This window comes from Botryllus schlosseri, chromosome 11, assembly GCF_051294905.1.
Source record: "Botryllus schlosseri isolate E-star chromosome 11, Bs_hap1, whole genome shotgun sequence".
Classification (NCBI taxonomy): Eukaryota; Metazoa; Chordata; class Ascidiacea; order Stolidobranchia; family Styelidae; genus Botryllus; species Botryllus schlosseri.
This window is the reverse complement of record NC_137246.1, coordinates 19033552-19047323: the sequence shown is the minus strand read 5'-3', so window position 1 is coordinate 19047323 and position 13772 is coordinate 19033552. Positions and strand designations below refer to the sequence as shown.

Sequence of the window (13772 nt, the reverse complement as noted above, 5' to 3'; positions counted from 1 at the left end):
ACACCTGCAAATATCTAATTAGTTTGCTATGACTTTTGGATGTCGAATGAAAAAAAATATTGCGTCAAAGTCAATTGGTTCATATGTAGAGCACATAGTGATTTGTTTTTCAAATGTGTACCAGGAAGAGGGATGATTGCCAAGTAAATATATAAGATCGAAAGCAAATAAAAAATCACGAGTTTGTCTGAGGCTGAGCGTACCAGAAACTCTGATGTTTGCGGTCCGATTCCTTGACGCTGTCGAAGCACTTCTTTAGGCTCCAAATGCTGATTTTTCCCTATTTGAAGCGAATCCTTCATGATTGATGATCATTAATTAGCGTAACATAATTATCACAATGCTATTGAAGAGTATCTAGAAAAAGACACCATGAATCATTTCCAAGAAAAAGTTGTCCGGAAGACACCTGCGAACTCCGGCACAAATTTCAGATCACTGTTAGCAGCTTAGCTCAAGTGCATCCGTTTATGATGAGCTGATTTTGCACTACCTGAGTGAGATATAAACTCCAAATTATACATAATAATTATACTGTTGTCAAATGACCTCAGGAGTATAATTTCAACAGACTTTAATATTTTTATAATTTTGCATCGTTTTCATATTCATTTGCGTATCAGTGGCTGCATCTGTAAACAGGATCTGCGACGCTTATGCTGGCACCATATGAAGCGGTACCACACCAATTTACAGTTCAATCTGATCCACCGTTTGGGCTTTTGCAGAAGGATTTTCATACAGTTACTTTGTTTGAAAATAATTCCTGACAGCATCATGCTATACCTACTAGATACTGGGTAACTATCGCGAATGCAGTTTGAATATGCTGCTGTGAGCAGTGTGTCATACAAAGAGGGGTCACCCCTATTGGAATCTCAGTACGTTTTGCTTGATATATCAGGTGAGCAGAAATGATTCTCCAAGTTGAAGTAATTCAATAAAAAATAATCAAAAAATAAAATGTGGTGTGACGTGTGAGCACTGGGCACTGATTCCATACAGGGGGTCACTACTACAATAGAGTCACAACAAACTTGCTAACCAAAATTTTAGAAACTTCCTATCAATGAAATAAAGATTTTAGCTTTACAGTTTTTTTGATGAAATAAAAACAGAAATCCCAATAGTCTTGAATGCAGAAGAATAGGATTGCGATTATTATATAATCAAATGCCAAGCAACAGGTTATTAATAAGTCACCTCCTTGTTTCAAGTGTCTAATGTGATGCATTGTCGCCAAGCTTATGCTATATTTAGTCAGTAACTCAGTGACCATACTGACACTTTTGTCAGACCCATCAAGATGAGGGCTACAGGCTGTATGATTTTCGAATGACATCACTACTATCAATAAAGTCATCTATCATGCATCACTTGTTGGTGTAAATGTCAACTGCACTACAGTACCACAGAAATGTCAAATGAGGTAGATGGGTGATGGAGAAGTTGGGAATGGGATATGTTAGAAACCTTTGTTCGGAAGTACACCGAGCTTTCAACAAATTATCAGGTGCGCTGCGGTATCAACTGGTACTGCTCTAACTCCTGACGTTTTAGTTTGAACATCAGTGTTCATGCTCAGATGTTCATTTAGTCGCGATTCAATGTCAATTGAAAACTACTATTAAATGAAGCCACGAGTACGCTTCACCCACACATCGTGTTCCAAGCAGATATACTCCAACCGCTCAACAAATGCGGGTGCAAGTCCAGTGAAAACTATATGCACTTATAGCACAAAGGATGGATATGACGTAAGCGTTGAAAACTGAATTTCTCACAATATCTCAAGTTGAACGTTTCAGAATGGACTGGTAACTGAAAAACCTTCGTTAGGAATATGGTATCGCTTCCGCTTATTGTATACAAAAGAACAGACCAAAAAGTGTTCCTCTGACTTCACTTCACTCCCTTCGGCTTTCAGGTCAAGCAATCAGTGAATTTTTTGTTTTAAACTCTATCATCTCTAGTGGCCACTGAATGCGTGCTGTTCACTGTTACAAATGCAACCTAGACGCCTAGCAATTTACCATGCAAATTCTTTGAAATAAAGGCTGATCTGACTAAGTGATGTAAACCATGTGACCGAAGACAGCGGAAAGCGGGGGCAGGAACGGCGAAGCCAAAGTTAACAAAGGGAGGATATATAATCAATATACAGTAACACAAGGCTTCACTCCATCGGCAAGATTTCAACCATGCATTTTCAGATATTGATATTGTATCATGAGTTGGTGTATATGCCGCAAAAAACACATCAAGGACAAAAATGAACTACGTCCTTTCCTTTGATAATATATGCGTCCGACTCTCGTGTCACGATTTCTCGTTGTTTTCACCCAAGTCGTTCAGTACCATCATCATCATTCATCATTGGTTTATTAGCAATTTTATCAGTTCAATACACCACAAAAATGCGATACAATGAAAAGACAGGAAGATGTCGAAGCGACAGGGAGTAGTCTATGGAATCTGACACCCACCTTGGCCTAGGCGATGTAAAGAGGAGGCATGCACACTGAATGAAAGTAAAGAAGATAGTATAGAAGAAGAATGCGACAAGAAATAGGGCGGCATGTCTTGGGAAGCGAGATCGATAGGTCAGTCGTGGTCCGGTAATCTTGAGGATGGACTGTATTTATTTAGTAGTAATTGCTTGTATTTCGACTTGAATGTGGACATGCTCGTCGACTGTCGGATGGCCGGCGGGATACTGTTCCACACATCAGGTCCGGCATATTTGATGGAGCGATGATCTTTTCGGTCGATCATATGATATTTGGACGACGTGGATGCGCGTGTGTTGTACTTGTGCGCTTTTGATTCAGAGGTAAAGAAGTCATTGAAATATTCGGGGCAACGACCGCAGTGAAACTGACACATAAACTTGGCGATTTCTAGTTTCCGCATATCTTCTATGTTTAGGACGCCGAATCTCTTCAGCAGCGACTTGCCCATATTTTCACTGCGAAGTGTACAGTGGGTCATTGGGAAATGGACATTGGACATGCTGCATAATGCGCACGTACTAGCCAGTCTGCAGGCCGGGCCACGACCTAACATCGACCTCGCCCTCCACCACATGCCACCTCATTTTGTAGCCTGCGTCTTTAATTATCTGCATTACTTTTCATTCAGTGTGCATGCCTCTTCTTTACTTCGCCTAGGCTAAGGTGGGTGTCTGATATTAAAGGCTACTCCAAGTTGTTTCGACACCTTCCTATCTTTTCATTGTATCGCAGTCTTGTGATCTTTTGAAATGATGAAAATATTAATAAACCTGACTGACGTACCAGAGATGAGCGGATTTGAAATTTCTATGTCCTAATCCAATCCAAATCCGAACGTTCAAATCCAAATCCTAATCCATAACTTTTTCATATTCAAGTCCATGTCCAATCCTAATCCGATTCCCACTGGAAATTCAGAAAAAATACTAATTTATGCAATGGAGGGATTCGAAAATTTTCTTTCGCAACCAACGATTCACTTGATTCAAGATAACCATAAGTACATTAATAACTGATCTGAATAAAGTTTGTCGCCATTCGCCACACGACATTTCAATCTCCCAGAAAATAGGTAGATCCAATCCAAATCCTAATCCGTTCTGAAAACAATGTCTAATCCAAATCCGACAAAATTTCACAAATCCAGTTTTTTCAAAACTTTATCCTAATCCATGCTCATCTCTGTGACGTACCCCCAAACTAGTATGTGATGTAATCTCCATGGTTCTCTAACAACTGGCAAGAGATTTCTCGATTGTTCGCTGGTGCAGTGAACGATTGCTTCCGCGTAGCAACGGAGCCGAGCTGACGAACGCCAACGCTCCGTCGTGGATTTCCATTTTTACTACCGGTAATGGACATGGCGAGATGGGATTTGTGAATTTGTTACCTTCGACGCTCGATGTGCATTGTGCATGAGGGAAGTTAATCTTTTCTCCATTGCGTATGCTATGTGTAGTAAAATGCGGTATAGTGTGAGTTCGACTTCCGTTGAGGTTGAGAGGAAACATCTATATTTCGGCGGTAAACATGCAAGGTTGCAGTATGCATATTCGAAAGTCGGTGCTGTATAAATGGCAACAACCTTGCCCTCATCTTTCATAGACAACGTACGACACGAAACCTGTCATCTAAAGGAACGAAAGGCACATCACCCACCCTGCATGGAATCGATAGGGTTGGTGCTCGTACCTTGCAAATGACCAAGAAACCTTGCAAATGACCAAGGATTTACCTTGCAAATGACCAAGGAACCTTGCAAATGACCAAGGAATTACCTTGCAAATGACCAAGAATCTTAATTGCAAATGGCCAAGGATTGATTTTACCTTGCAAATGACCAAGAAGGGTCAAAACTCACGGCAGAGTGGGACAAGACAAGATGGGTCCTCCCCCACCTATTAGGCCAAATCCAAATAAAATATAAGTTTTCATTTAAAGCTCACGTCAGTTAACTGGTTCAACCAGATGGGTCCTCCCCCCACCCCAGACTGGAATCAGTGGTTGTGACAGAAGGGTTTCTTCCATAGAATAATTAAAGAATTAAATGAAAAGTTGCGCGTGACGTTTGCCACCAATTCTACTCTGGCCCCCACCAATTCGGCAAAATCCAAATTCAAATCCAAAAATTCAAATTTTCATCTAAAACTGACGTTGGTTAACTGGTTCATCCAGATTGGCCCTCCCATCACCAATTCGGCAAAATCCAAATCCTTGGCCATTTGCAAGATTCTTGGTCATTTGCAAGGTAATTCCTTGGTCATTTGCAAGGTTCCTTGGTCATTTGCGAGGTGAATCCTTGGTCATTTGCAAGGCTTCTTGGTCATTTGCAAGGTACGAGCACCAACCCTTCTCTATGGAATCGGTGTCCTGTACTCACACAATTCTTGATTTTTCTGAATATTTTTTAACTTGGAGAATCATCGCTGCTCACCTGTTGTATCAGGCAAAACGTACCGCGATTCCAAGGGCCACTGGTTGGTAGTTAACCACACTACTTCCGCCATTTCTTTTACTATGGTACAACACCTGTATAACCGTATAACTGTATAAGGTATAATAAATACTAAATAGACTCGGTATATTTGATATAACAGTACAACCTTGATCCGAAATGTTACGAAGAAGTGCTAGATTGGCTACAAAGGACTGTAAATCAGAGCCCCATGTAGCCAATCAACCCAAAGTTGGGGCAGAAAAGACGTCTCGAAAAAGGAAAACATTAAATTCGGTAGAGAACGTGAAGAAAGAACATACCACTCTTGAAAAATACTACAAAACTCCCACCGACAAAGTGACATCTGTGAAAAAATCAGAATCTGACATACCAATATCTCAAAACTTCGCTGATAGTATGTTCATCGGCTGTCACACGTCCATTTCAGGGGGCCTGTGGAAGGCCCCTCAAGAGGCCGCACAATTTGGTGCGAAAGCTTTCGGACTATTCCTCCACAGCCAGCAGCAATGGAACATGAAACCGTTGATTGATGAACATGCAAAACGATTCATGGACACTTGCAAAAAGTTGGGATATCAACCAAATCAGATAGTGCCGCATGGATCATATTTGATGAATTGCGGTTCTCCCAGGCCTGACGTGAAGGAAAAAAGTGATGCAATGTTGGTGGAAGAATTAAATAGATGTGAAAAATTAGGTTTGGTATTCTTCAATTTTCATCCAGGATCAACTCTTGGAAAAGTATCGATTGACGAATGTCTTACCGCTATTGCGGATGCAATTAACAAAGCACACCGTGCAACAACGTATGTTATCGTACTCCTGGAGAATATGAGCTGTCAAGGAAACACCGTGGGTGGAAAATTTAAGGAACTGAAGTCTATTATAAATAAAGTTGATGACAAATCAAGGATTGGCGTCTGTATTGATACCTGCCATTCTCATGCCGCTGGCTATGACCTTTCCTCTTCTGAAGGTTATGATGCGTTTACAGGGGATTTGGAATCAATTATTGGTTGGGAATATGTGAAAGCTTTTCATCTGAATGATTCCAAAGGACCATCGGGTTGTCATAAAGATCGACATGAAAACATAGGGAAGGGAACCATTGGTCTCGAAGGATTTCGTAGGATTATGAATGATCCTCGCTTGGCGAAAATACCAATGATTTTAGAGACTCCGTACGGAAATGATGACATTTACAAAAAGGAAATCAAGCTGTTGTACTCACTTATCAAGTGATTATTATTCGCCTCTGGTCTGTTGTCAAATTGTAAGAATTCAGAACCCTGCCACTGATTTTACATGGCACTCCAGTGCTGTAGTTCATTACCACTTTCAATGAATACAGTGTTCTACAATAATCTTGCAATAGTGTTACATTGATTCATTCAAAATTCTTGTCCCCATGTCACTGCCAGTTGTTACAAGGAACGCTTTGCTCCAAGAATCCGCCATTTACTAAGCGTCGCCTTTGCAAGGTTCAACATTTTATGAATAGTGACCATGTAGTCGGTTTAGATGCATCATTACTGGCAGCTTGCATATTTTTCTCAAATTTCCCAGTCTTCAGTAATACAATCATTGCTTCATCTCGAACAGAAACCTCAATTATTTGACTATTTTGTTGTAAAACCCGTTCTTACGGGAGCTTGTGTTAGTCCCTCAAGAAAAGATGTTTGGCAGATTCATGAAAGACTTTGACGAAGATCCGTTCTTCAGGTAACGATTAACACTGTGCTTTATTTTGTTCTTCGTGTAATCATGGACCTGGGATTTCAGCGGATTCGGGGCGCATCGCAATATCTTCGAGTCAATGGGAGGATCTCGAGATCCATTCTTGGCATTGGCAGACGGCAAAGGCAACAGAGAAAATGACAGGTATGTATGCTCTTGATAAAATGTCACAAATTCACATAACCCCCTGACAGCTTGGGATATCAGTTCAACCCCGTTGAAATATGATAAATTCTGAAATATAATTAACCCATGCCTTCACCCTGATTATTGATAATGGTTGTAACCAGGGATGTGGAGTCTGTCCGCTTTATCATTGGATCTAACTCTGACTCCTGACATTTTTAAATACCAAATATGACACCAGAAATTTTGAACACTTCGACTTCGAATATTTTCTTCTTGTATACCTAGCCTACTACTACCGTACACTTTTATATTAAGTGAATCAGATGACGTCTTGTAATTCAATATAAATTGGGGTCGCAGAAAGAAATTCTGTAACTAACTCTGACCATCGCCAGTATGTGTTTCCCTGACTTAGACTTCAAAGCGTCTTACAAAATTTCTATAACTCCGACTGCCATATTGAATCTGAGCAGTGATTCCTAACCCATATCCCATCTGACTCGTCAACCTTAATATTCGCGTCCCCTTTCAGGGAAGGAAATGATCGGCGAGTCTCTCATCCTTTCGGCGGATTTTTCCAATCCATGAACTCCATGATGTCGGACATGCATCGTCACATGGCGGATCTGGAAGGGAAGGCGGTAGGCGCGCAAGACAGAGCCCCGAAAGACGCGTAGACTTATACGGCGCGATGTGTTGAACAGGACGGCGGCGATCCTAACGTTCACAGCTTTTCTTCTTCGACCGTGATGAGCTACAGGAACGACGGGAAGTCCGAGCCCAAGTATTATCAGGCTTCGACGTCGACGAGACGCGCTCCGGGCAACGTGAGTGATGTTTCAAGTGAGCGCCAGTGCGACTTTAAAGTAGCCATCGTCAGTACTTGAGTAGAAGTGACGTAGTAAATTTTAACTCCACAAGTACAAGTAACTTGACTCTATAACCCTAAAACTAGCATTAACCTTGAGCCCTGACCTAACCCTAATTTTAGAGGAATACTTTTAGGACTTATCAGAATGGCTACTTTTGGCATTTTCTGGCGTATCTTGCGACTGATGAAAAACTATTAATGACGCTTGACTACAAATATGTGCATTTTCTGAAAATAAATTCAATTACCTTGGTACAGAGACTAGATTGCCCAGTTAGCGTGATAATTTCACTCATAAAAGTGGTGATGGAAACATTCCCCAAAGCTACTTTCCACTTTAGAAAACCCAACTGTAAAGTAGAAGATGTCTAGCAACATGAACATTTGAATAAATAGTACAAGTAGGCAAAAGCTACTTTGCTCTATTTTGCTGAGATGATGACCATCTCTGTTATCAATTGTTTCAGCGACATCGATTGAAAATTATAGGCTAGCCTACTAGTACATTTCCACACTCTTCTGCACATCTGCCGCCATAGAATCATAATTACAATGGTAATCGACAGTTTTTGTCTAGGAATGAATTGCATTTCTCAACAATTGTAAGTGGAGGAAAAGCATCGACTACAACACAATTCTGTATTTCATTCAATTGCTGTCTTATAGAGTTATTCTTGCGTAGTACATACCAGTAACTCTTTGTGCTCCTTTAGGCTGAAAATTTGCTTGAATTGATATGACTGAATCTCTATATCTGTATGTATAATAGGAAACTAAAATTTTGTCAGTGTCGACATCAAAGATATAAAACTACTTTACAATAATTTTGATTTTCTCCAAAACTTGAAACCGCTTTTCTAGGTCAAGGAGACCAGACGAACTCTCCGCGACAGCGAAACAGGAATCGACAAGATGGCTATCGGACACCATATTGGCGACAAGGGGCGGGTGGTTGAACGGCGACGTAATAACAAGGCTAATGAAACTATCGAAGAGAAAAATTACTACCATATGGATGAAGGTATTCCGAGACATGCCGCCCTACCATAAACAAGCACATAATGAAGTATTTGCGTTTACCAATTCAAGTTGATCGCTCACAACCTACCGCGAGTTTCAATTGTCGCAAAAATGAAACATTTCCTAACAACACTATCTACATTTTGTGCTTTGAAAATCTTCACTTGTCTGTAGGTAGCGGAGGTGGCCAGTAAAAAAAGTGCCCTTTCAGAGTACTCTAGTAGATTTTGCTTAGTTGTGCCATGTAATGGGATTACGTCGTAAGACTAACTCCACTTTAACCTGAACAGTTTCCAACCTTTGGTCTGTATATTCTATGCCTACATCTCTTTAGGCAGGTGGTTTTTGACTAGTTCTCTTGCAGAAGTATTATATGCATTGTCCCATATTATGTGTTTACCAGTCTGCTTACGATAACATTGTCCCTTGCAGATGAGGAACAGGACTTTGAAAACGAATGGCGCAAACGCACCACTTCCTACAATCTCGATTATGGCAGACCGAAACCAGCACGTGGACTCGCGGCTCCAAAACAAAAGCACGGAGGAGCCGCTTTGTAATTGCTCACGCACTCGGCAGTTTCTTCAGTCGGTCGTTAAATTTTGTTATTTCAGGGCTCCGAAGAAACGCCCAGTGAAAACGCCTGCGGTAGCCGTCCGCGGCAGCGGGATAGAACCTTCCAGACCGCGAGGACCTGGCAAAAGCGGGAGGCATGCCAGCAAATACTAGCGACGTGGTCGATGTTGATTGCTGTGTGTAGCTAGTAATGTAATTAACTGTGTATTTACTCGAAGTATCAACGAATCTTAATGTTTATGAGGCATTGTCGAAATACATTCCGAAACTCTATCTTGATTGATTTGGCAGCAGTTTGGTGGCAACTATTATAGTGCCAACTACATTGGTAAAATTTCCTGGAAATTTTACCAGACTACTACTAGATCAGTAATATTACAGTAATTAGCAGCTTGTGATCTACTATTCAACGTCACATAAGTGTTGAGATCAATTCACTACCTTCAAGTCAAGAGTCATTGCAAATTTTGACTCGGGTCAAGTCAATCAGTTTTCAAAGGCGACTCGATTCAAGTCAAGTCACTCGATTTTTGGAGGTGATTACGTCATTGCGGTTTGCTAGATGTCTGAAATACAGATTGAGTGGTCATTGATTTTGAACCGATGAACGAATATAGAGTTGAATATGCACACAAGAAGGCGTTGTATCGCTCACAGCTACCAGCCAAAATGGAGAATAGATATGAATTGATAGGATGCAATATATTACATATTTACAAATTGATCTGATACAATTTGAGCCTGCGCCAATGGCTGAGTACTAGGCCTATATTCTAATTCGAAATCAATTTCAATAAAACAAGAGGTTTAGTTAAGGTCAAAAGAGAGAACAGAAATTACTTTACAATACAAGTTTACGACAGCGTAAGCTGTAAGCTTCGTTTGCGGCCTATTCATTTGAGAGAGATCAAGTGATGCTCAAGTAAAATGCAAAATCATCACCAGCGTATCGAGAACAATCCGAACATAGGCAAAATACAGTGATTTGTATTGACACCGATTACTTGATGACTTGAAATTGACTCGTGAATTTTGCTCCGAGTCACGAGTCAATTCACGTTTCCGATACGCCAAGTCAAGTCATTTTAGCAAAGAGACTTGAGTCAAGTCATACGAAAAAGGTGACTCGAGTCATCCCAACACTGCTTCACGGCAAAGTAATCCACCCCTCCTCACTGCGGTGAAAACGGCTGGTGTACCATCACTGACTAATAATATTGAAATTGTAACCATTCTTGGTTTACCTGTAAGAATGTGACATGTTGGGACTGAAATCAGTCTGGCTTGTCTATCTAACCCCAGTACAGCATTTCCTCAAGTGCAGGAAGAAAATGTGACACAACTACAACCACTGGTTACTATTCAACTGCATACCTGGCTGGTTGCGAAGTACACTAGTCCCAATAACGTACTGTGTCAGCAAGAAAGCATGACATTCTTTCAAGGCGAACTTCATGCAAATTCATAATTTTATTTCACTTCCTCAATGATTACCAGCACGGAGAGGCAAGCATGACATTCTTTCATGGCGTACTTTATCCAAATTCATAACTTTATTTCACTTCCATAATGATTACCAGCACGGAGAGGCACAATAGGACAACATTGGCGGTATACTTGTTCAAATTTAAAAAAAAACTATTTTTCAAATCCAGGTGTTCTCACATATCTGCTACCATTGCACTTTTTCAACTGCCCTATTTCCACCAAGTCAGCGTATCATGCTGGGCTCGACTTGAGCCACAGTAAGACTTGGAATAACGACCTGAGAATATCAACATACTTCCATATCACAAACGATTGACCAGGGCAGTGGCAAAAGATGAACTACAAACATGATTTGTAAGATCCAAGAATTCAAACACTTGCTCAGCACCGAACGCGTTCAACCGGAATACTGTTGAAGTAAACATGTACCATTTTCATTAATCGGTTACAGCACGGGCAGAAGCTTCAGCAATATATATCACAGGCACAGGCAGGGGATGGTTACAAATGTACAAATACGGCGACAGAACATAGCAGTGCTGAACTACACGATTGTTTACCCTTCAGAATACTGTTATGTAGCGACAGCTGCAAAAATACTATTAACAAGACATGGTGTTTTCACTCATACTTGAAACAAAAGCTTGCGATATATACAAGGTGATATACTGGCTTGGCATTGAAAATGACCAAGCAAGTCATGTCACACAAATTTCTGTTTATTACTATTATCCCAGTACCCACTCAACTAACGAGCCGACACCGATGTATCCACATTGGTACTACAGACCAGTTAAAAGACTAAAATTTGAATGCAAGTCGGCCGCTAATCGTAAAGTCACAAAAAAGTAGGCAGCGTGTAAGTTCAATTGCGGAACGGATTTCTTGATAGGCCAGGCGGCGATCTATTCAAAGACGGAAATTCAGTCGTGTCAGACATGAACTTCCTACAGTTGGGGCAGGTGCGTTGTTTCTTCATCCATGTGCTGATGCAATCGGAATGAAACCTGGAATGAAATTGACACATCCAGTCACATAATCATGAATCAGTGCTTCTAAAGACAAAGCCGACCCACACCAGAACCAAATTTACAAACGGCGACACCAGTTTAGCTTACGAGCTGCTGGGTTCTTAGACATGCAACCACTGCGCTACCGTGGCAGTCAAAAATACCAATCCATAATCAAACAGGCTAAATGTTTTCATTGCACCGATACTGATCACAAGCTATCACCGCTGCGGTGTTAATATTCATAAGTAAATAGCCAAACGCACACAAATGACACAATTACACTGTTTAAAAATTCATGTTCAAATTCGACTCTACCATTTGAGAAGAGAAACAACGCAGTTCACCTGTGGGAGCATTCCAACATCGAAATATGACCGTCCTTCAGCGGGTCGCAACAGATCGGACAAAGGGCTTCTTCATCATCGCCAGTCTTTTGAAAGAATAAAAATTTTACCCAAGGCATCGACGCAAACACTCTCGCAAACATACCCGAGCCAAGGTTCGAAACGCTGTTGCGTCGTCTAGTTTCCAGTTCTGTTGTCCGGAAGAGGGCATGGACATGAGAGGCACGGGATTCTAAATAGAAAGTGTTATGAGCCTATAACAACCGGTGCTTTCAAGCTGTAACTACCAGAGGATGTCAGTAACAAAGTATTCTTACTTTTCAAAGTACTGAAGCAGTTTTTATCCTACTTCAGCGGTTTGTTTTTGCACCACTACAATACTTCTGTTTTCAGTCTTATAGGCAAAACTAGGCGTGGAATATACTTACCTTTTTGCTATCTTGAAACTCACTACTACTTGTACCTGCGTAGAAATTACGTTGTTAATTCTACTTCTACCCGAGTACCAACGATTTCCAATAAATGCCAAATCTAATTGGTACAAAAAGAATGGTCTGGAAAGTACTCGAGTGAGATTTGATCGAGGCTTTGCATAAGATTTTTTGCAAATCGGAGCGGGCAAATTTTGAAATTTGAAGATGCATCTTCGTTACAGAGCAAAATGACTGTGATGACGCAACCGATCGATACAATTCTGAGTAACATAACACTGCGTAATAACAATACCATGGAATTGTCCAATCCAGATATCTGACGAACGCGGCGTTCGATCTCGTCGTAAGTGAGCCCGGTCAATCCGTTGTTATCATTGCGGACGATTTGAGCGCATGTTTCCACCTCGTTCCTTCAAATACATAGCGCAGTGGTTCTTGAGCTTTATTAACACGGGGAACACTCACGGCAATACACATACAACACATTGCTACAGATCACTGGTGGACAAAAAGAACAAAACTATCATAATATGATTTTCACACAAAACGAAAACATTATATCGAATATTTATAGCAAATCAGTGAGACTTCTTTGTATTGCTCGGTCGAAACAGAACAGCGCGCGTGATACCAGTTGCAGGGAAAACTGGTTACGAACCACAGTTATTGCATATACGAATAGATCTTCATATACCGAGTAGAGGCAAGGTGGTTGGTTACAGAAGCACACATGAACAGTGCAACCGATGACACCGTATTCAAGTACACAGATCAGACCAATGATCCTATAATAATAAATTAGTCACGGTTACCATATATCAGTACAAAATTGGTACATCTATATACAGACGCGATAAATCGCTATCATCCGTCATCTGCTAAGCTGCGCCGGCATTGGTGTATTAGGAAAAGAACAAAACTAAAAGAGCAAGAAAGAGCAAGGCGCAACATGATCTGATATGCTGTCGATATCTTCAATTCACTTTTTAAAAAAGACTGAATCTAGGACAAGTTTTTTCTCTGCGCTCCAAGCGTATGTGACGCGAGCCTCTAAAATCGCTCGATTTTTTTTTCGGCAGAGACTGCAAATTAACGTACATAACAGCAGCTGGAATGGATGTGGTCGTATCTGTTTGAGTTTTCATTAAACTCGCGTCTTCATCTAACTCAGTGTTTCCCAAACTTTTTT

General features: G+C 40.8%; 4 protein-coding genes across 8 annotated transcripts in view; 2 read left to right on the top strand and 2 right to left on the bottom strand.

The window, feature by feature from the left end:
• The window catches only part of LOC145450254 (cullin-9-like), a 40249-nt gene extending 38386 nt beyond the window's left edge, over nucleotides 1-1863 (bottom strand). For all 4 annotated transcript variants that reach the window (XM_080328764.1, XM_080328765.1, XM_080328766.1 and 1 more), the window contains exon 1: nucleotides 204-1863. In XM_080328764.1, the coding sequence (XP_080184890.1) occupies nucleotides 204-302 (99 nt within the window). In that variant the 5' untranslated portion in view covers nucleotides 303-1863. The remainder of the gene's footprint in view (nucleotides 1-203) is intronic.
• Nucleotides 1864-4147: 2284 nt separating this feature from the next.
• LOC145450260 (putative endonuclease 4) lies at nucleotides 4148-6565 on the top strand. The gene has a single exon (XM_080328773.1). It carries the CDS (start codon nucleotides 5128-5130, stop codon nucleotides 6211-6213), a length of 1086 nt encoding a protein of 361 aa, XP_080184899.1. The 5' UTR covers nucleotides 4148-5127; the 3' UTR covers nucleotides 6214-6565.
• LOC145450262 (myeloid leukemia factor 1-like) lies at nucleotides 6566-9577 on the top strand. The gene is made up of 7 exons (XM_080328775.1): nucleotides 6566-6693; nucleotides 6754-6852; nucleotides 7370-7478; nucleotides 7542-7664; nucleotides 8570-8729; nucleotides 9161-9284; nucleotides 9343-9577. The coding sequence occupies exons 1-7, from the start codon at nucleotides 6647-6649 to the stop codon at nucleotides 9455-9457; spliced, it is 777 nt and encodes a 258-aa protein (XP_080184901.1). The 5' UTR covers nucleotides 6566-6646; the 3' UTR covers nucleotides 9458-9577.
• A 1178-nt stretch (nucleotides 9578-10755) lies between these two features.
• LOC145450255 (uncharacterized) overlaps nucleotides 10756-13772 on the bottom strand; it is a 69861-nt gene continuing 66844 nt past the window's right edge. For both annotated transcript variants that reach the window (XM_080328769.1, XM_080328768.1), the window contains exons 35-38: nucleotides 12876-12993; nucleotides 12295-12381; nucleotides 12150-12235; nucleotides 10756-11799 (exon numbers count right to left, since the gene is read on the bottom strand). In XM_080328769.1, the coding sequence (XP_080184895.1) occupies nucleotides 11658-11799; nucleotides 12150-12235; nucleotides 12295-12381; nucleotides 12876-12993 (433 nt within the window). In that variant the 3' untranslated portion in view covers nucleotides 10756-11657. The remainder of the gene's footprint in view (nucleotides 11800-12149; nucleotides 12236-12294; nucleotides 12382-12875; nucleotides 12994-13772) is intronic.